Here is a 20,862-nt window from a genome sequence, read left to right on the forward strand (position 1 = left end):
AGAACACAGTTTTGATCTTCTGAATGTATAGCTTGTAAACATGAGTGCAAAGTATTTTACAGCGAAGTGACAACCAGAGCCTCCAGTTCTGTTCGCAGTATGTTGATGGCAAGAGAAAGGGAGGAAGAAGAAGGGAGTCACTTCAGCTGAACATGTTTTGGAATCTTGGATGAGAGCCCTTATTTTACACGAATGGCATACATAATATGTCTACCTCACACGAGTATAAGCTCAGTGTTGCCTGAAAATCAAAATGAATAAACAAACATAAGCAACTGAAGAATTATGAAATGGAGTTAATTTATGTACAAATTAATCATGCCAGTCACATTGAAGAATAGTGCAGCTCGTGTGAGAGTAGTTGACTTTAGCAGTGTTAGTTTTCAATTAAAAGAAAATAACACACAACAGTGATGTTAATAATTGAATAGTGTTACGCTTTTTTTTTTAACAACACTCGTACATTTCATTAATATGAACTGCATTAGTGAATCAGAACATAAAATTTTTCAAAGCAAAGAGATTTTGGCACCAACTACGGGCTAGAAACCATGCACTGTGATACAATGTACAAAACACTACCAATTGTTTGTTCGGTAACATTATGATTACGAACCTCTTACTCACTCTATTGTACAGTACTCCATTCCCAGACATTAGGTGCCCGCAGAGGGCCGGAACAAGGGACAGACAGACACTGCAAGCGAAGTTTAAAACCTGTACATTGAGAAGGTCATAACTGCATACTTTCAGGATTGTGGCTCAAATTTTCACACATGAGTGATTACTGCTATGGCTTATGTCTTGGATGTGTGCTTTGTTTACTTAAAATATGAGGTTGAGTTGGTGATGTTTGCTTGCCAGTCCCCTCGTCCAGTTTAGCTACAATTGACAGAGTCAAGTGACGTTCATTTTGATCTGTAAGATGCATGCAATACACTTTTCACAGGTCAGAATGTTGGTGAATCAGCAGTGGCTGTGGTGCAAGTTTTTTGAAGTGCACTCTTTCTTCCAGCGGTAACAGTTGAGTAGGTCTTGGAAGTAATCTGCTAGTATCATTCAAGTCTCTTTAGTATTCACATTTAATATTCCAGTTGCTTGATGAAGACACAGTGTTGGTGGTTGGTAATAAGATAAGTTCTCCTTAAAGGTCTTGTCAAAATTTCTAATATTGTTTTGGAGGAAGTCTTCTTCTATTTCTATGAATCTGGTTTTGTTATAAACTCATTTTTCTCTGTGCATGGTTTAGGAGTTTATTTTCTTTCTCTGTAGAAAATACTCCCCTTTTTTCAGTAGTTCTGTGTCTGTTCCTCTGATTCAGAGTTTGAGTCGGCCACGTGTAACTTTAATGTTGGTTGTGTTTGACCATCTGTAATCTTGTGGATTTTGCTCACATGTGTTGTGTAATAGAATATTGATGTCAAGACTTTCAACACCCATCCTTGGAAAGCGCTTGATTTCGTGTCTAGATCTGTTGGGCTGGAACATCACTTTTTGCATAAAATAATGATTCAAATCAAAAACTGATCTCCACATTCGGATGTTTTGGATTTCAGTCATATTTTTTCTGGAAACAATGTGATTGATTTGGAATTTCCTTGGTAAAGGGATTGAGGATTTTCAAGTTTTCTTTTTATGTGGAGCTCTTTCAAGATACTTTTCCATGAGTTTCAAAACCTAAGTTTTACAGAAGCTCAAGGCACACTCCACTATTATTCTTCAGCACTTGTTAATGTAGTATGCCATAAACTTACAAATTGTAAAAAGTAATAAAGTTATTTACAGAAGTTCCTAATATTGTTCTTTTGAAAGTCTTTTTCAGTTAGTGATAGCTGTAAGTTTGAAAGAAACCAGCTACCACTAATTGAAGAAGGCTCAAAAAAAAAAAGAAAACCAGTACTATGAACTTCTATAAAACTTTTAAACAAAGTCTCCAGATGTACCAACCACCTACCATTTGCTTCAAGAATGAATTTGAAAAATTAGCCCCAAATAACAAAGAAAACTGTGAAATATTAGCAAGCTATTTCAATGCGATGGCAAATTGCGAGGAACTCGCACAAACTCAGAACCACCCAGCATGGATGAAACCCAAATATCTTTAAAGACCTGAAGAAAGACAAGACCCACAAGAAATATTCATAAACTGCTGAAATGTGGATAATGGCAGGTGCAGGAATGGTCAAGAAGCTACGTGGAGTCTTTCAAAAATGTGGGGAATGGAAGCTATTTGAGAAGACTAGAACATTGATCACCCAATCCACAAAAAAAGGAGATGAAACTGAACCCAACAACTGTGGAACAATATCCCTCCTTCCAATGACTTACAAAATTCTTTCAAAATCATTACAAAAACAGCCTGGAAAGCCAACTGGAGAGTACCAAGGAGGATTTAGAAAAGGACGATCCTGTGTGGAACAAATTTCAAATCTGAAATTCATAATCAGGTATAGAAGAATAAGATCTAAAAGCTTTATATAACATTAGTTGATTTCAAAAAAGCTATTGATTGAATTGACAGGAAAACATTATGTAACACCTTAAAAGAGCTTGGAGCTGACAACAAATCAGTGGCAATCATGAAAGACACACTAACAAACACAAAAGGCAAAATTTTTAGGCAAAACCTCCATGGTTTTTTAGGTCGAAACTTGTGTAAGGCAGGGAGGTGACTGTCCCCACTGCTTTTCAGTTGTGTGCTAGAAGTGGTAATCAGTTAATGGAGGAAAAGAACAGAAGGAGAAGGAATTAGAAAAATCACAATTGAGTGAGTTTTGATTGTCTGGTTTTTGTAGATGATCTTGCAATCTTTGTTGAATCTGTAGTAGATGCAACAGTGCAGATAAATCTCCTAAAAGATACAGCTTCAAAAGCAGGTCTAAATATATATTTTGAAAAAACAGAATACATAACAGATGGCAGAATAAAAAAGGCTACAAAATTTAAATATCTAGATGAAATAATACAACCAAATGATCAACTAACAAAAAACCTGCATAACAAAATCTATTTCCTTAAATGAAAAACTTCAATACTAAAATATTGTCATTAAACCAGAATGCCTTTACGCATTAGAATGCCTTTCATTAAATATAGCCAGACAATCAGGTGTAATAGAAAAGAAGAAAAGGAAAATTTTGGGAACAAAATATGAGAATGAGAAATGGAAATTAAGAAGTAATAAGGTAGCCCATGAAAAGAGAAGAGTTGCATTTATGGACACACAAAAAGGCTAGATGAAAATAGGATAACAAAAAGAATTTTTAACTTCTTTGATAGAAACCGCAAAACATCAATGACTTGCATAAATGAAGTTGAATCAGATCTGAGGGAAATTTAAATAATGGAAGAAGAAGTCGGGGAAAAAAAAGGTTCAGAGCAAAAGTAAACAAAAGCTTCCAGGAGAAAACAAAGGAAAAGATAGGTGCAACATGTGGACAGAAGAAAGAAGAGAAAAACATAGATAAAGAATGAAAAATTACTACAAAGAAAGAAAGGAGGAAAAGAAGAATACATAAGTTATCTCATGAAGTCCCTAGTAGGCCAAACCATTTTTAAAAAGTAACTTACATTATTTCCCATCAGAAAGAACCCTGAGAGGTGATGATAAATACACATTTTCATCTTTAGGTGGCATATAAAAATGTAAACAGTTCAGAGATTGAACAGGTGCAGAAATACAGCACCTTGTACATCACAGAACATTCATTGCCAGTTTACATTTTGATTCCATGATGTGCTAACAAATATATCATTTAAATCTTTACGGTCTTTTTGACAAAGAATATCATTACCATAAACAAGTAAAAAAAGTACTTATAAACCTAAATTTCAGCACATTTATTTGTTAGTGTAATGATTTGGTAATTTGAGAATTTTTTAATAATTTAGGCCATTCTAAATTAAATGGTAGTAAAAGTTACACTGTATCATTTAGTATACTTGGGCATACTCTCCACCTTTCCAAACCTGAATTTTTTTCTAGAGGAAGGAAAAGTTTTCTTTATCTGGTAATGTCCTTAGATGATTTTTTTAAAATGATTGTAGATGCAAGGTTTATACAGAAATATGTACCTGTTTTCAAAACATGCTTTGTACACATGGCTTCATTTTGTGGACTAAAATAACTAATTATGAAAAATTCTCTGTTCTAATAAATATTTAAGTGATCATTCAATAATTAGCATACAAAATAATGATAACAATATTCATTTATAGAGTGGAATATAGTGAACCAACCACACCCGTGTGTTGTGGTGGTCATGTGCTGCTGCACACTGCTCCAATGACTTGCTGATATTTCCATAGTGATGCCCAACAGTTTGCAGCATTTGCACATGATTAAAGGGTTGAACATTCACAAATGTGTATCTCAGGTTTTCATTGCGAAAAAACACTTGTGTTGCAGTGAAGACACAGTAAAAGTTAATGTACGCAATTGCCTGAAAGGGTTAAAAAAAGTTTGTCCCCACTGCCTCAGCTTTGTCATTGAATATGTTCTGCTCATGCTTTCTTTTATGAATAAGAAATTCAAGTTCTTTATAGAATTTCAGTTTGTAGATTTGTTTATTTTATGAAATGTTATTAGATCATTATCTCTGTCAAAAGCATGTCTTGTTTCATTAATGTGATTGGTCATTATTATATTAAAATTTTAATTCATTTCTGGTATCATAAACAGTTCTAATTTCCCAATCACAGCCCAGCACATATGACATAAAGGTACTAGGTTTCCATAGGCACATTGAGTAGCACCACTACACCCCCCCCCCCCCCCCCCCCCCTTCTCGCCTATCCTCATAGAATGCGAACTCTAAATATTGCAAGGACAGTTGCATTTGAGTTCTTTTGCTACCAGCCTCTGGAACACGCGCTCAAGGTAGTCCTCTGGAGTTGTACCGCTAAAAGAGATATTGTCAAGGTGTACACCACAGTTGGAATATCTTGCAATTAATCCATGAAACAGTGGAATATGGCAGAGTGAAGAGATTCTGAAAGACTACTGATTACAGTGCTAAAAGCCATGTGGTTTACTGAGCATTAGATAAGCTTGTGATGCTACATCCAAGGAAATTTAAAATACTGCATGCATCTGTGAGGTCAGTTTTACTGATTAAGGTGGTGTGACCTTATTTTACAAAGAGTTTATCCAGGGTCAAGTGCACGTAAATTTCCACTTCTGATTGTACATTTATTGTTACTTTAAAATTACCACTAAGTCTGAAAGTGACGGTTTATGTACTATCACCACTGGAGTGGCGTATTAATTGTGAGGATTAGGCATTAACACATCATAGTGAGTCATTCCAGTTCTGTTTTGAAAGTAGCTTTTAGAGAAAAGGACACCAAGAGAGCTCTAAGGAAGTGCGAAGAAGTTGTAGTCTTAAGAGTAATGTGAGCTTCAACATCAGTCACCTTCCATAACTCAGATGAGATGATTTGAGCATATCTATTGCGGAGAGTCTTTAGGGTGGCCCAAGTTCCTTCAGATTGTGTGACATTTACTGTTTCATGAAATAAATCTAAAAGCTTGGAAAGGGTCAATCCCAAAAATGTTGTCCAGTTTTGGGTCAGTTACCACAAGAAACTCTACTGCGAGAGTAACTTGGCTATGTTGTTGTTGTTGTGGTCTTCAGTCTGAAAACTGAAGCTCTCCACACTGTTCTGCCCTGTGCAAGCCTCTTCATCTCTGAATAACTACTCCAACTACATCTATTGGAACCTGCTCTGTATATACAGGTCTTAATATGCTTCTACAATTTTCAGTGTTTTCCCTGCCCCCCTCCCCTTCCTCTCCCCCCCCCCCCCCCCCCCACACACACACAAACATACTCACATTCACTCTTCACTCAATGGTGACCCCTGGGTTCCTGAGCTGGGGACTGGTAAGTGCCACCAGTCCTCTGTCACCGTAAGCTCTGGTCATACTTAAACGACCACCATGCGGCTCATCGGTGGAATGTTGTGTGTTTTGGAGAACAGGGGTCTTGGCTTAAGTGCCTGGACTGCGAGGAAGGTACCCATCTCTATTTAAAAAAAAAAAAAAAAAAACCTCCACCTCAAGGTGTGCTACGTGCTGAGGAGGTGAATGGCTGTTGAGGTGAAACAGTCTTTAGCGAGCAACCTCTGGGGCACGTGCCGCACCCCAGTTGAATCAGGCTTGCTCAGGCATGCAGGGCTCTGTTTGGGTCGACGGTTGTTTCCCTAGCATCTCATGGGATCCTTATGGAGCTGTCTCATGAGACTACTACTCCTGACGGGACTCCTCAAAGAGAGCTTGGTTGGTCAGTCCTTCTGAAAAGAAGTCTCAGAGTATTAGTAACAGGGCGTTAGTGTGCCATAACACTTTATCAAGCGAAATGGGGGAAGCTTTGAGGAGATATACCCTTTCTATATTAACAAGGTACTGGAAGGTATTGCTGAGTCTCTGAAAAGTGTCAAACGACTACGTAATGGAACGCTTTTGGTTGAAACTGCTAGTTCCACCCAAATATCTAAGCTTCTGGGATGTAAGGCCTTAGGTGACTACCCAATCAAGGCTGAATTGCATAACACCCGTAACTATAGTAAGGGCGTGGTTACCTGCTCCGATATAATGGAGATGGACCCCACGGAGTTGCGTGAAGAGTGGGAGAATGTGGGCATCACGGCGGTGCAGAATTATATGAGGAGAGTCAATGGCAAATTGGAAAAATCGGCAACGATTATTCTAACGTCTAGTACTCCTGAATTACCTGAAAATATCCTTGCCGGCTATATCCGCCTTAAGGTTCGTTCGTTTGTTCCTATCCCCATGCGATGCTATAAATGTCAAAGATTTGCTATGGGATGTAACTTCGTGTGGTAACTGTGGAGGCTCCACTCACGAGTCAGAGACTTCTTGTACAATTCCTCCTAAATGTGTTAACTGCTCTGTGGATCACCCAGCCTGGAGCAGAAAGTGTGGGGTTTAAAACGAGGAAAAGAGTTGAAACTACAGAGACGCGTACCCTATGGTGAAGCTAAATAGGCTTACAAAGCCATGCAACCACCGGTTTTTGCAACTTCTTTTGTATCAGCCCTTAAAACACCAATAGCTAAGTGTGATGCCTCCACACAAACTCAGACCACAGATTCAAGTACGAGCACATGCACTTGTCACTGTACCTGTGAGGGAAACGCTCCACTTGCAACTGATGTCTCTTGAAAGCCATCAGCAGTAGACTTACCACCTAAGCCACATACCACTCCACAACTTCAGAAGCCACCTAAGCCATCCCAGCAACCTAGCCAGCCTCCTCCTCCTATCAGTAAAGAAAAACGTCCTCCTAAAAGTAGTTATAAGTCCAAGGAAGTGGTAGATAAGCCTTTGGATTGACAAGCGCGCTCCCTTTCTGATGGTGACTATGCTCTTGAAGATATGGACTTCCAATCAGAGGAACTAGAGAATTCGAAACCGGCTAAGGTTCCACCTGACCTCCCCGGTAAATCACCGCCTCTGAGGGAGAAAGGAAAGAACCACCATTGCTAACCACTGGCTCCCATAGGGACTTCTGTGTTGCAGTGGAATTTGAATGGATATCGCTCACATTTGGAAGAATTGCAGCTGCTGCTCTAGGATAAACCTTTCTGCATCTGCTTACAAGAAATGCATTTTAAAGCCACAGACACACCTGCACCTACATTACGGGGCTACCATGTATACAGGAAAGACGATACTACTGTAGGCAGGGCTAAAGGTGCAGTGGCTATTTTTCTTGATGACAGATACCACTTCTGTCCCCCTTACCACAACCATCCAGGCAATTGCTGTGAAAGTTCTCTCACCGTTTACTATCACAGTATGTTCTTTGTACCTGCACCCCCCCCCCCCCCCCCCCCATGACGCTTTGGATGCGGATGCACTGGCAGACTGGCAGACCTCTTCCAGGCACTCTCACGCCCATTCCTTCTTGTGGGGGACTTCAATGCCCAATGCCCACAATGTGCTGTGGGGCTTGGCTACTACTTGCTCCAGGGGTCGGCTGATCGAGCAACTCGTCCATTCTGAGGATATCTGCCTTCTGAACGCGGGTCAGCTGACTCATTTGTCCACAGCTACACGGTATTTTTCAACTATTGATCTTTGCTTTTGTTCCTCAGCTATTGCAGATTCAGTTCAGCGGGAAGTGGCTCTAGATTTACATTCTAGTGACCACTTTCCAGTGTGGATTCGTGTGCCACTTAGGACAGTGACCAGCAGAAGACTTGCAGGTGGATGATACAAAGGTTATAGTGCTGTCGACAGGCTACTTTTGAACAAAAGGATTGTGCACAAGTGGTGGTTGCCCATATCGCTCATGAGATATGTGGTCGCTCAAACCAACCACAAAAGCTTTGCGAACTTTGTGTCGGCCTTGCCGCTGGAAGGAGGTTTTGCTTACCAGACTGTGCATCAGGCATAGCCGTTTTGCACATGGCTTCTCTGGGGAGGGATCCACCTTCCTGTGAAGTTTGTGGTGTGCTGCTTTCAGTTCCACATATTGTGGCTATGTGTGTCCTGTATATTGATACTAGGGCAGCTCTTGGTGTCGCTGGAGATCTGCCCACCATCCTTGCAGATGCCAATACCAGTGTTAACAGAGTGGTGAAATTTTATGAAATATCAAGCCTCATCCATAAGCTGGTGGGCAAGATCGGCAAATTTTAGTACGATATATACTGCTCTGCATGTGGGGACAGCCTTCGTCCCCACCCATGAGATTTCATGTTGACTTTTCGTCAGGGCACTGATGACTGTGATGTCGAGTGCCCCATCAACCCAACTCATCATCACATCATCTTCACTCCAATACCAAATAGATGATTTCTTGTCTCAGAATACGTCCTTTCAACCATTCCCTTCTTTTAGTCAAGTTATGCCACAATTTTTTTTCTCCCCATTTCTGTTCAGTACTTTTCTGTTTCTGATTATGTATGAGCAAAACTGAAAACTTCCCCAACAAGGGTACGTGCAGCCCAGAGATTTGTCTCATCTGCCTGCACAGACAGTGACCCTAATGTTAAGATGTTAAGTGAGTGGGTTAGTCTAGCAGGGACACAGAAGCACTGGAGTCCAGGGGTAATCTCACACAGTGTTTGCTTATGAAGATATCAATTTACATTTTCTGGGCTGTGTTCTGAGATGTTGACACATCCATAGTTTTATCACCCACCTGATTCATTTCCACAGTATGGGAGATATTTACAGCGTACTTGTATATGAAGTCATTCAGATTGCAAAAGTGGCGAGGGTCATACCAAAGGTGGCATGACCTCCCACATGACTGGTGTTGGAGAGCTGGCCGGTGCAACATATTCTTCCGTCATAAAAAATAATCTCTGGTCTGTGTAGTTTCATAAGCTTGAGTAGTTCTTGCTACTTCCATCAGAGGCTGGTCTGATTTCCTGAGTGTGTGAGTCTTCACTTTTGAGTCAGGGTAAGACTCATTATAGCATTTCTGATTAGAGTGCTTAATTCGCCCACACAAACATTTAAAATTGCACTTCCTTCTTAATCCCTGTAGGTGGGTGATACATTCAGTATAAGACCACTCCCAGTATTTCAATGTGGCTGCAATAATATGTTTCTTCATATAAAGAGTTTTTTGTAATAAAGAAAATATTTTAGGCAACTCATGTTGTGCCATATGTGATAGTGGCTGTAGTTTCTGTGTTATATACAGTACAGGATTTCTAATCAGAACTTAGCCTTTTGTCTTTCCATGCCAAAAATTTGGCAAATTGCAATTGTCAGTGGTAAGTGTCCCATTCTTCACTTTGTTCATTAAATGATGAAAAATCTGTAAACACAGGTGGCACAGAAAATGTTCCTGCAAAATGCGCACTGCCTCAACATTGCTGCTGTTAGTTCCTGATAACCCCACCCAGTTTGTGTTACTAGTTGCTGCAGTTCTTCCATGACAAAATCCACAGTGTTGCCTGGTTACAATAATGTTCAAAATCTGATTTTCTTGCGCCACTGATCTCTAGTGGTTGCCAATTTTGTAAATATGAACTACACACACAACTAACAAAGACTACAGCACACTCCTAGGAACAATGCAAGCTGTTTTGCCAATAAAGCCCGGTTTATGCAGTATCGAAGTTCTGCCAGTAACATAGTATGAAATGTAAACACTGTTAACCAAATTAGTGGACCAGTTGGCTTAAATTTCACTGATCAAATTACAAATAACTGATACTGGCCCTAGGCATTCTTATATGTTGGATTCTGATGTGGTGTCGTCCAATAGTGTTCATATGTCAAGCATCATCTGGGTAGTGGTGTATGCTGTTAACAGTAGTGTCGTGCTAGTTACTTGTTTTCCATAGTGACGTAGAGTGGCCCCACTACAGTAGGCATAACCTGAATATTATCATGGTGTCTAGTGCAATAATTGTTAAAATCTGATTTTTTTTTTAAATATATTCCTTATTAATTTTTTGTTTCTTGATGAACAGTAATGTTTCCAAGCTATACATACGAGGCAATTGTGGCATGTTTAATTTTTTAAACAAAGTCCTACATGAATCTCTAATGCTCATCCTGTTCATGATTCTTATAGTTCTCTTTTGTATTCTGAAAAGACTCTTCACAGCAGAAGAGTTACCACAGAATGTGACTGCCATTTTATATGTAAATGAAAATATCCATAATATCCAATCATAATTGCATGTTTATTTATGTGGCTCTTCATGATACTTTGGGGGTAACAACCTATGCTGAGCTTTGAATTAACATCTGCCACGTGCATGTTCCATTTCATGTCAGTCTAGATACACAACCCAGGAATTTAGTTTCCTTATTATTTATTACAGGTTATTTTTAATGGTGACTGATATTGGATGTTTCTATATTGCTCACAGAAGAATTAGTGCTAGAGCTTTATTGTTATTAATAATTAGCTGTTTTAAGTGTAACCAGTCACTGAGTTGGCGACAGTTTATTATATTTCGTGAAGATCATTTTTCAAGCTTTTATTATTACTTTTATGTCGTAAGCAAATAGCACTGTTTTGTGAGCCTCAATATTTTAAGGTTAGGTCATTAATAAAGATAAGAAAAAGATGTGGTCCCAGTAGAGACCCTTGTGGAATGCCACAGGTGTTAGAGGGCTTTGTATAATAAGCATTGAGAAGCTAATCTAATTTTGTTGTGTTTGTAAATCTATTTCCAGCTTTCTACTTATGATTGCTTATAGATAACTGAATCCACTCATTTGTTAATACCCTCGTGTCATAGTTCTCAATGTTGTTGAACACTTATGTTTATTCTAGGAATACTCCTCATACTTGACTTTTGTGACCCATAAATTTTAGAACACTGTTGGTTCCTGAGGTCATGCTGTGAATGAGTTGGTATATTGTTTTTGTAAATGAATTTTGTAAACTGGTTATACAGGATACATTCTAATACCAGTGAAAAATTGGAGGTCAAAGTAATTGAATCTAGCTTATAACCTAGTATATAATTAATTGCTCAGTCGGAAGACAATTGGTTGTTGTATGAATGGCAGTGTAGTGTATTAAATTTCTGGATGCTTCGACTAACGTGGAAACTTTTTGTTGTAGCGTGAATTTGGAAACAAAGAAATGTGCTCATTGCTGGGTATGAACACTGAAGTAACACCTCTACGCTGTGTGCTGCTGTTTTGCAGTAGCGAATACCATGGTGATGTGACAGAATTTCTGGAATGTCTTGTTCAAGTGTAAGTTACACTCTTGTTTATGGAAATAATACTTGATATACTAAACTGATAAATGAAATCTTGTTGTGTGAAATTTTTATGGTAGGTGTGAAACATTTGTGATAGTTTGTGTGCAGATCTGTTCACAAGTTTAGCAATATCCCCCTCCCCACCCCTCACCCCTCCATTCCACACCACCTTCCTTAGCCTTCCCAACACATTTTCTCCTCATCCTTGTGCTCCTGCCATTGTGAATTTTGCAGTGTGACAAAGCTGTTTTTTAAATATTGATAATTTTGTCCCATTCAGACTAACTCATTTATGTCACCTTTCAGTGTAAGATTTTGCTTTCACGTTTTCATTTAGTTTTATAGACTTTCAGAGACTGTGCTTGTTGTATCACTGGCATTGTAGATCACACAAGAGGGCATTGCTGAGCCCTATTTGTGAACTACTTCCCCACAGTCTTAATTATTTATAGCTGATACATTGTTCTACACGTCCTCCAAATAAGATCTGATTATTTGGGTGATTTTTCTGATTTTTGCAAACATTGCAGTGTTTGTAATTTGCATGTTTTGTGGAATTTAAATGGAAAAAGAAGACAAATGCATATAAAGAAATGTGGTGGTTCGAGTGTCAAAGAATAATGCTGCAAGTCATCACTAAAGTGCTGCATGACAGCTGTGAGCATATTGTTAAGGTAACGAACAGTGTACTCTGCTGGCATTACAGCATCAGATTGAACCAGAATGAGGAAATTTATTGTAAAGGTGGTTTTGTCTGAGCCTGGGTCAACCTACATATGTACCCTGACTTTTTTTACCAGCAATATATTGTAACTAAAATCCAAGTAGAATGAAATTGTCACTCTACAGCGGAGTGTGTGCTGATGTGAAACTTACTGGCAGATTAAAACTGTGTGCCAGACCGAGACTCGAACTCGGGACCGCTGTGAGGACGGGGCATGAGTCGTGCTTGGGTAGCTCAGTTGGTAGAGCATTCGCCTGCGAAAGGCAAAGGTCCCAAGTTCGGGTCTCGGTCTGGCACACAATTTTAATCTGCCAGGAAGTTTCAAAATCCAAGAAAAGAATAAAATATATTTTAAAAAAGGTCAGCATGCTGGATCATATCACTGCTGTTGGAAGCAAAGAAATCATTTTCATGGTAGCCTTGGCAAATGCATCTTTAACTTTGGTTGAATTGTATACTGAGAAAGGAAATTATTTTTTTAGTTGATTGACTGCTCAAATATTTTGCACAGACGTAGAAAATATAACAGATCCAGATATATTAATGTAACTCTGCAATTTACTGCATAAAGGAAACTGAATTTTGGCATGTTACTAGCTACCTTGCACAAAGCCACAACAAAAACTCAAAAAAAAGGAACAGAAATTTAGAACAATAGTGAAACAATGTTTTAGCCCTTGCACACATTGTTGTTCCAACAGGAAGCCAAGTAAATACAACTCATAATTAAAACCCAAACAACAAACAACAAAACAGTCATTGTTAGCCACCATATTGTATAATTTGTGGTTTTTGAGATTCACTAGGGATATGTAATGTTAATGTGGAGTTTAGTTCAAATGGTTCAAATGGCTCTGAGCACTATGGGACTCAACTGCTGTGGTTATCAGTCCCCTAGAACTTAGAACTACTTAAACCTAACTAACCTAAGGACATCACACACACCCATGCCCGAGGCAGGATTCGAACCTGCGACCGTAGAAGCCGCACGGTTCCGGACTGCGCGCCTAGAACCGCGAGACCACCGCGGCCGGCTGTGGAGTTTAGTAATAGCCATAGTACAGTCTGTTGCATTTCAAAGGTAATTGTGTGTATTTAATTTTGATCAAAAGATTCTGTGATTAACTATTATGTACTGCAAGCTTGTATAGGACTTTGAACATTTGGTGGTCAATGTTTGCTGTAGAACCTGCTTCAACAACATGGTCAAAAGCATAGAGAAAGTTTTCTCTGCTAAAACTAACTCATTTCATTCGCAGACAATCATTGAATGGCCAAATGTGAATGGCAGTGTTCCAATTCGAGAAGATACTATAGATGTTGCTTGAATGCAACAGGATATGGGGCAATCAGCATGCAGCCAAGAATTTATTCACAAAAAGACTTAGCTCACTGGATAGGCCTAATTTCCTTCTTACATTTCAAGAATTTTACAGGCAACCATTGGAGTTGGCAGCTGCTTTTTCACCACAGGAGTAACTTCTCTACATGTATGAAATTAGGTATGCTGCGGGGGTCATAGACGCCGCTCAGGATATTGTCCTTCACAGACACACAAACAGAGACATACGGACACTAGTTCAATAACAACGAGTTTAATATTACCAGCTTAAAACATTAATTTCTTCTTTTGAGCAGTAACATTATAGGATCGACCATGGAAGTTTTGCATCTGACCAGTAATGATGATTCAGTGTGTTTACTTCTCCTTGCACATAAACGTTAGCTTAGTCATTGCACAAAGTTTGGATTCCTATTACACTTATCCAGAGCCTATTCTGCAGACTACACCAGCTGATCAGGGTCATCCCCTGAGAGATGATATTGTGACTGTAACTTGTGCGGTGCTATTGGTATGTGTGCAACACAATCAGGTTTGAATGCTGACTGACATCAGGTATTGCTGATAACTGGTGCTTACTACATTATAGAGTTTCCACAAATGATGGCACAATTGTTGTTGCAGTCTCCTCATTGGTGGCTGTTCTGGGATGCCCACTGTGCGCTTGTCCACCACAGAACATTTTGCACAAAATTTGTGCAATAGCATGAGCTGTCATATGTGAAATGTTAATTCTCCCATGATGCTGGGCATTGAAGTCAGCACCAGTCACTCTGGTACTTTGTCCACCATTAACCAATATGATTTCAGTGTGTTCCGCGTGTGTAAGTGCCATTGTGGATTACCTGCTACAATAAACAGAACTGAGGACCTTCCTGCACTTTCAGACTTTAACAGGTCATAATAAAGATGTCTTAAAATAGATTTCACATGTGTATTCCTGAGAAAGAGGCTGTTCAAAATAATGTTCCACATGACACCCCTTCCCATTTGAAACACGCAACCCAAATCCAAGATGGCCACCACTGTCGCCATAGCTCCTTTTAAGTTACGCCTCCAGCGACAGACAACCCATACAAGATGCCATTATGATTCCTCACACCATTCAACTTTCATAGGGTGTATCTAGACTTTTGCTTCACCGTGTAGTTTCGTGCAACATCATGTCTAGGTTATAACAAATTGTTTTATCTTTATCAAACTGCGAATCTTACACCATGAAGGTCATGGTAGTGTGGTAGCATTTGCGTGCTTACTTGTAAGCTTGTAACAGATTTCATAATTGTAGGAGGTAAGGAGTCGCAAATACTGAGTACTGTATGCACAGAACTATCTAAACACTCATTATTTCAGTGCCCCATATGCAAACGATATGGGAAGAAACCGTAATAAATGGTTTAATTTGAAGTACCCTCTCCCATAAACTTAAAAGCAAATTGCCAACCATGAATGTAGATGTGGTTGTTGTAGAACAGGGCTCATTGCTGTAGTCACTGAATGTTTTTTGAATACTAGCTTTTTGTCAAACAGTGGAAGCTTTCACAACGAATAATCAATTGTCTTAGTTGCTGGTGATCTTCCGAATTGTCTACATTTCTCTCACCATTTCTCCTAGCCCATACTGTGAGACATATGCTATTGCTACTAACATCTTTCCATGTGTCGAAGTGGTAAGACTGGTGCACACCTTAGCTTTTCCATAATGTCTTTGGGACGTGAAAAGTGTTTTAAATGCCTCCGACCATATAAATGTGATGCTCTTGCAGTGTAAAACATTTAAAACATACATTATATTGGAAGCTTTAGGAATATATTTGGCATAATAATTTATTTGCACCAAAAAGTTTTTAGCTTAAAAGTACTTCTCACCAGTCAGTTTTGCTAGCAACTCCTCTGACCATGGAATGGCACAAGGCTCTATTAGGCAGATTGATTATAGTCATAAAATTTCCACAAAATTACAGTGCTGTGCTCAATTTTTTTGATATGAACTGTAGATATGACGTAATTACTCTCATTTAATTCTTCTCAAAGTTAATCTAATTTTTGGAAAGAGGTGTCTTGTTCCACTAAATTAATTGAATCTTGCACAATGAACCCAAAAGAAATGAATCCATCAAGCCCATTTCCACAACAGGAGTGCTTCATATCATTTGCTTGGACCGTGCTTCTGTTCTGAACATAACCTTAATTAGTATTCAAACAATGGAAACTCCAGCAATGTAGGAAAAGACAAGATTGCTAATTACTGTAAAGAAGACACCTCACGTTGCAGACAGACACAATTAAAAGACACTCACATAAAGCTTTCAGTCACTGCCTTTCTATCAAAGTTGATCAGTGTTACTGCTACAATTGCATCCGGTTGAAATAATACCAAATGCTTATTGATGTAAAGGGTCATTACCAATTTATAAGTTGTATTGGATCAAGTGTAACACTGAGCTTCTTATATGTTTACTTCCATTGCAACACTTTTCTCACTTAAGTGTGACTGTGCCATTTTGTGTTACAGAGACTTGCTATCCGGGCCAATGTGATGCAATACTGGTATATTGTATTGTGTTTAAGTGTGTGCATAATAGAGCACTGTGGACAGGACTGCAGTGGCTGTGCAGAACACTTTATTGACTATATATGGTGCTTGCTGCTCAGGCACCAAGTCCCTGCTCAGTTCTAGTGGCCACCCCACATGCCCGGTGCGTGCTCAATGTCAGTCTCAGGTCCTGCCTGACATACTGGATAATTGATTCACTACACGCACTGTATACCTGCATTATTTTTGGTTGCTATTCTGTTTTCATGTTGGCTTGCTGGATGAGCTTGAATGCTTGAGCAATGTATAATACCTGGTTTAGTGATGGGTCTTCTAAATTTAAAGCCTTGGGTCATACCTTCTTATCTAATGCATGCTGCACAATTATAGCATCAATAAAAGTGTCCATGTACATCATCTGACATTGTTGACATCTAAAGGCACGTTGATGTCCTATTCAGTGTAATTCTGTTATCTATAACATGTACAATTGATTCTCACTTTTATGCTTTTGGTAAAAATATATCTTTGTGGCCACAATATTCATTGACTTGTGACAGTGTACTTCTAATGGGTCACACATTTCTGCTAATGTAAAAGTTTATACTGCTGGGACCAGCTTAAAAAACAAATAAAATACATTTTATGCAGACAATGATAAAAAAAGGCTTGTTGTCTTCATATGTCCACTACCTTAAAAGCTGCAAGATACTGTCACAATCATTTGACCTGTAACTCCCAATGCTCTTTGGCATCCTCGAATGGTGAGAATGCTGGCAGGAGTGCAGTGGCCTATGTTGATGCTGGAGGAGTTTTCTGCTGTATTTGTAAGACATAATCCCACAGTTTTAACATTAATCCAGTAGGTTGTTATGTTGTGCTTGTAGCTGCTGTAATTTGTGTTCTTATTACTACATTTGTTTTCGCCGTGAAAAAAATATATATATTTGCATCAATTTTATTATTTGATAATCCAGTGAAAATCCTGGTGCATCTCGTAGTGAATTAAATGTTGGCTCTTCTGTCATTTGTTTCTAACATACAAAAATCACGTCAGGTGTACATACACAAGTCAAAAACCTGAAGTGTTAATAAAGACACCAGGTCAAACTTGTAGTCACAAGTTGACAAGAAGTTGACAACATAATCATCACAGTCAATCCCAATAATATCTACACACACATTCCAGGTAGCACAAGGTTCTTCATCCATAGGTAGCAGGGTAGCTTGAGTGAGATGGGTAATGAGTTGAGATTGGAACTTTGGCAGAATTCCTTTTTAATTGTGTTAAATCTGTCTTCAGTTTGAACATGAATCTGTATGATTTACATTGTTGTGATTGAAACACCACATTTTTATGTTTTTTGTTTATATATAATTGCCTAATTGCAGAAATGCCTTTGTTGCCATTTTGATTATTATTTATTCCTTTATTATGAAAAATAACAATGAGTGCTGCTATAAGCAATAGGCAAGGGTTTTAATTATGAGTTGTATTTACTTGGCTTCCTGTTGGAACAACAATGTGTGCAAGGGCTAAAACATTGTTTCACTATTGTTCTAAATTTCTGTTCCTTTTTTTTTCAGTTTTTGTTGTGGCTTTGTGCAAGGTAGCTAGTAACATGCCAAAATTCAGTTTCCTTTATGCAGTAAATTGCAGAGTTACATTAATATATCTGGATCTGTTATATTTTCTACGTCTGTGCAAAATATTTGAGCAGTCAATCAACTAAAAAAATAATTTCCTTTCTCAGTATACAATTCAACCAAAGTTAAAGATGCATTTGCCAAGGCTACCATGAAAATGATTTCTTTGCTTCCAACAGCAATTGCAAATGGAGTCAAAAATCACACTTTGCATCTGACGTATGTAAAGCTTTCATTGATGCTGGAATCCCGTTGTGGAAACTACAGAATCCTATGTCAAGGGGACTGGTCTGTGAATACCAGGGGAAACGTTGAAAAAATTGTCATTTTTCTAAACAGTGTAACTCAAAGAATAAGATTTGTTAGCCCATATAATGCTTGCTGTCTTTTAAGACATCTTTTGGGAACATTTTTATGTGTGAACCAGAGCCTTAGCTATCACTCTTTTTTTTAATTATTATTATTATTATTTTGCAAGTGAAATACACCATGCATAATTATTTATGCACATATAGGTACACATTACTCAAAATACAAACAAAGTAGAAAGTTTATTGTTTTCCTGTAAGCTCTTTACACTATTATCTTCAAAGCAGACTATTGAAAAGATGGTGTTGTCATAAATTGTGGCAAAAAGAAATTTAAGTATGATTATCAAAAATTTTTGAAATGAATTCAGGTTTTTTTTGTGAGAAAAGCACTTTATTTTCAAAGTTTAGTCACAAGAGTAGTCTACTTTTTAGTTAAGCCTGTTTTAAGACTGTATACAAGATTTCAACACTCTTTAGTTTTTAGCCAGAGTGTACCAGAATATGAAATAATTTAACTTTCGGTAAATTCAAGTTAAAGTTGAAACTTGCTTTTTCTATTAAACTTGCATGGCACTAATGCATCCCAGGTCCATATTCATCTTGTTTTCTGTGTTGTTCTTCCTCTCTTCTCTTTTTCACACTTATTTTTCCTATTCTTGCTTCTTTGGTGGCTTCCAGTACTGATTCTTCTGCTTTGAAGTCTCTCCTTCGGTCAATGGCTATTAGAGCTCTATGTGTATGTAGTCCACCATGCACTCCCATCATTTCTATAACATTAAGCCTTGACACTGCACCGTCATTGAAACATAGAACAACATCATCACACCTATTTTCAAAGTATTTAGCCCTACTGCATCAGTTTTTGGTATCCGTTCCCATATAAAATTTATTGAAACTTACATTTGGATTTTGAGTCCTACCATGTAAACATTTCTCTAATAATCTTGTGCCACTAAGATCTCTATATAGATTTTATTACTTCCATTATAGCAAATGGCAAAGAATGTTTATGGTTGTAAGTCTCACCTTGAGTAACAACACTCTGGTAGCCACACCATAAATCACTGCCAGATGGGCAGAGTGCATGACATGGGTTGTCATCTGTGGAGGATTTATGAAAGAAGGTAGCCCATACTCCCTTTTATTCCCTCAAGGTCATTTTCATTTTATCTTATTGGTTGTCCGTAATAATACTGCAACCTGTTTATTTCTTCATCTGTAAGCTGACCACGTCCACTAATGCACTTTCTAAGTTCTTTCCCTTCAAATTCCTCTCCAAGTTACACAATCTTGTACCTAACCTTTTCTGGACATGTCCAACATATTCCACATTTTCAATTTTTGTGTCACCGTAAGGTTTGGATTCACAAACTTTCTGATACGCTTTTGGGTTTTCATCTCCTAGTTAAGATGTATACATCACACCATATTTCTCCACTGACCTGCGAAATATCTCCACAACACCTTCAGATTCCATCCCTCCATTATAACCACTAAAAGTAACCAAACCATTATGATTTTGAGTTCCGCTAGTACAGCCATGACAGAACTTGGTAATACATTCCCCATCAATGACTTTACCATTGTCCAAGGAGGTAGCTGTCACTACATCATTTAGGGAACTATGGCCTCTTCATTGCCAGGATGCACACATGGCTGCAGACATACGTGTATTGCTGTCATTCATGTCTATACTTTCCTGAAGAGCATTTTGTATACTATAATTTGCTACTTCTTCTAAAGTCTGTAGAATAATTTTATTGTACCTGTCACACCTTGTAGGGCGAGGTAAGTGTATAATTGTGCACTACTATACCCTTTGCATATACATCTCATAGTGGAACCAAGTTTATTATTTGTGGTATACACTCTCTGTTTAGTTACACCACAAGTATAACCACATTTGCTTCAATCACAAAAGTTATAAACAATTGTTAATTGTGATGCGCAACCTCATCTAGCATTTATCACATCAGCTACCTTCACACCACTATTGCCACATTCCTTAAATTGCAAAGCTTTATTTGTTTGTTCATGTAGAGCAGAGTGTTCAACAATAACACTACACCAATCGACACGTTGCTTTTCAGTATTAGCAGAGTTAAACCATTTGTGAACCAATTTTCAATAAAATTTGTTGTTTATTAACTTAATTCTTACCGTTGCTTTAAAATGAAATAAGCAAGTCACACACACAATGAGAAACTCATACACACAATTACTTTGCTGCAAACAAAACATTCGCACCAAAACAACAGCAAACTGTGACTAAACTTTCTGCATAAACAAAAGATAAGCAACTGTAAAGCTTTGACAGGTTAGCCAACTTGTTGCTGTTGTTGTTGTTGTGGTGGTGGTTTTCAGTCCTGAGACTGGTTTGATGCAGCTCTCCATGCAATTCTATCTTGTGCAAGCTTCTTCATCTCCCAGTACCTACTGCAACCCACATCCTTCTGAATCTGCTTAGTGTATTCATCTCTTGGTCTCCCTCTACGATTTTTACCCTCCACGCTGCCCTCCAATACTAAATTGGTGATCCCTTGATGCTTCAGAACATGTCCTACCAAACGCTCCCTTCTTCGGGTCA

At 38.4% G+C, this 20,862-nt stretch overlaps 1 protein-coding gene across 2 annotated transcripts in view; it reads left to right on the forward strand.

Annotated features, from left to right (window-relative positions):
• LOC126278984 (F-box only protein 22-like) overlaps nucleotides 1-20,862 on the forward strand; it is a 167,627-nt gene that overhangs the window by 86,123 nt on the left and 60,642 nt on the right. For both annotated transcript variants that reach the window (XM_049979286.1, XM_049979287.1), the window contains exon 7: nucleotides 11,571-11,707. In XM_049979286.1, the coding sequence (XP_049835243.1) occupies nucleotides 11,571-11,707 (137 nt within the window). The remainder of the gene's footprint in view (nucleotides 1-11,570; nucleotides 11,708-20,862) is intronic.

This window comes from Schistocerca gregaria, chromosome 6 (genome assembly GCF_023897955.1).
Source record: "Schistocerca gregaria isolate iqSchGreg1 chromosome 6, iqSchGreg1.2, whole genome shotgun sequence".
Lineage (NCBI taxonomy): Eukaryota > Metazoa > Arthropoda > Insecta > Orthoptera > Acrididae > Schistocerca > Schistocerca gregaria.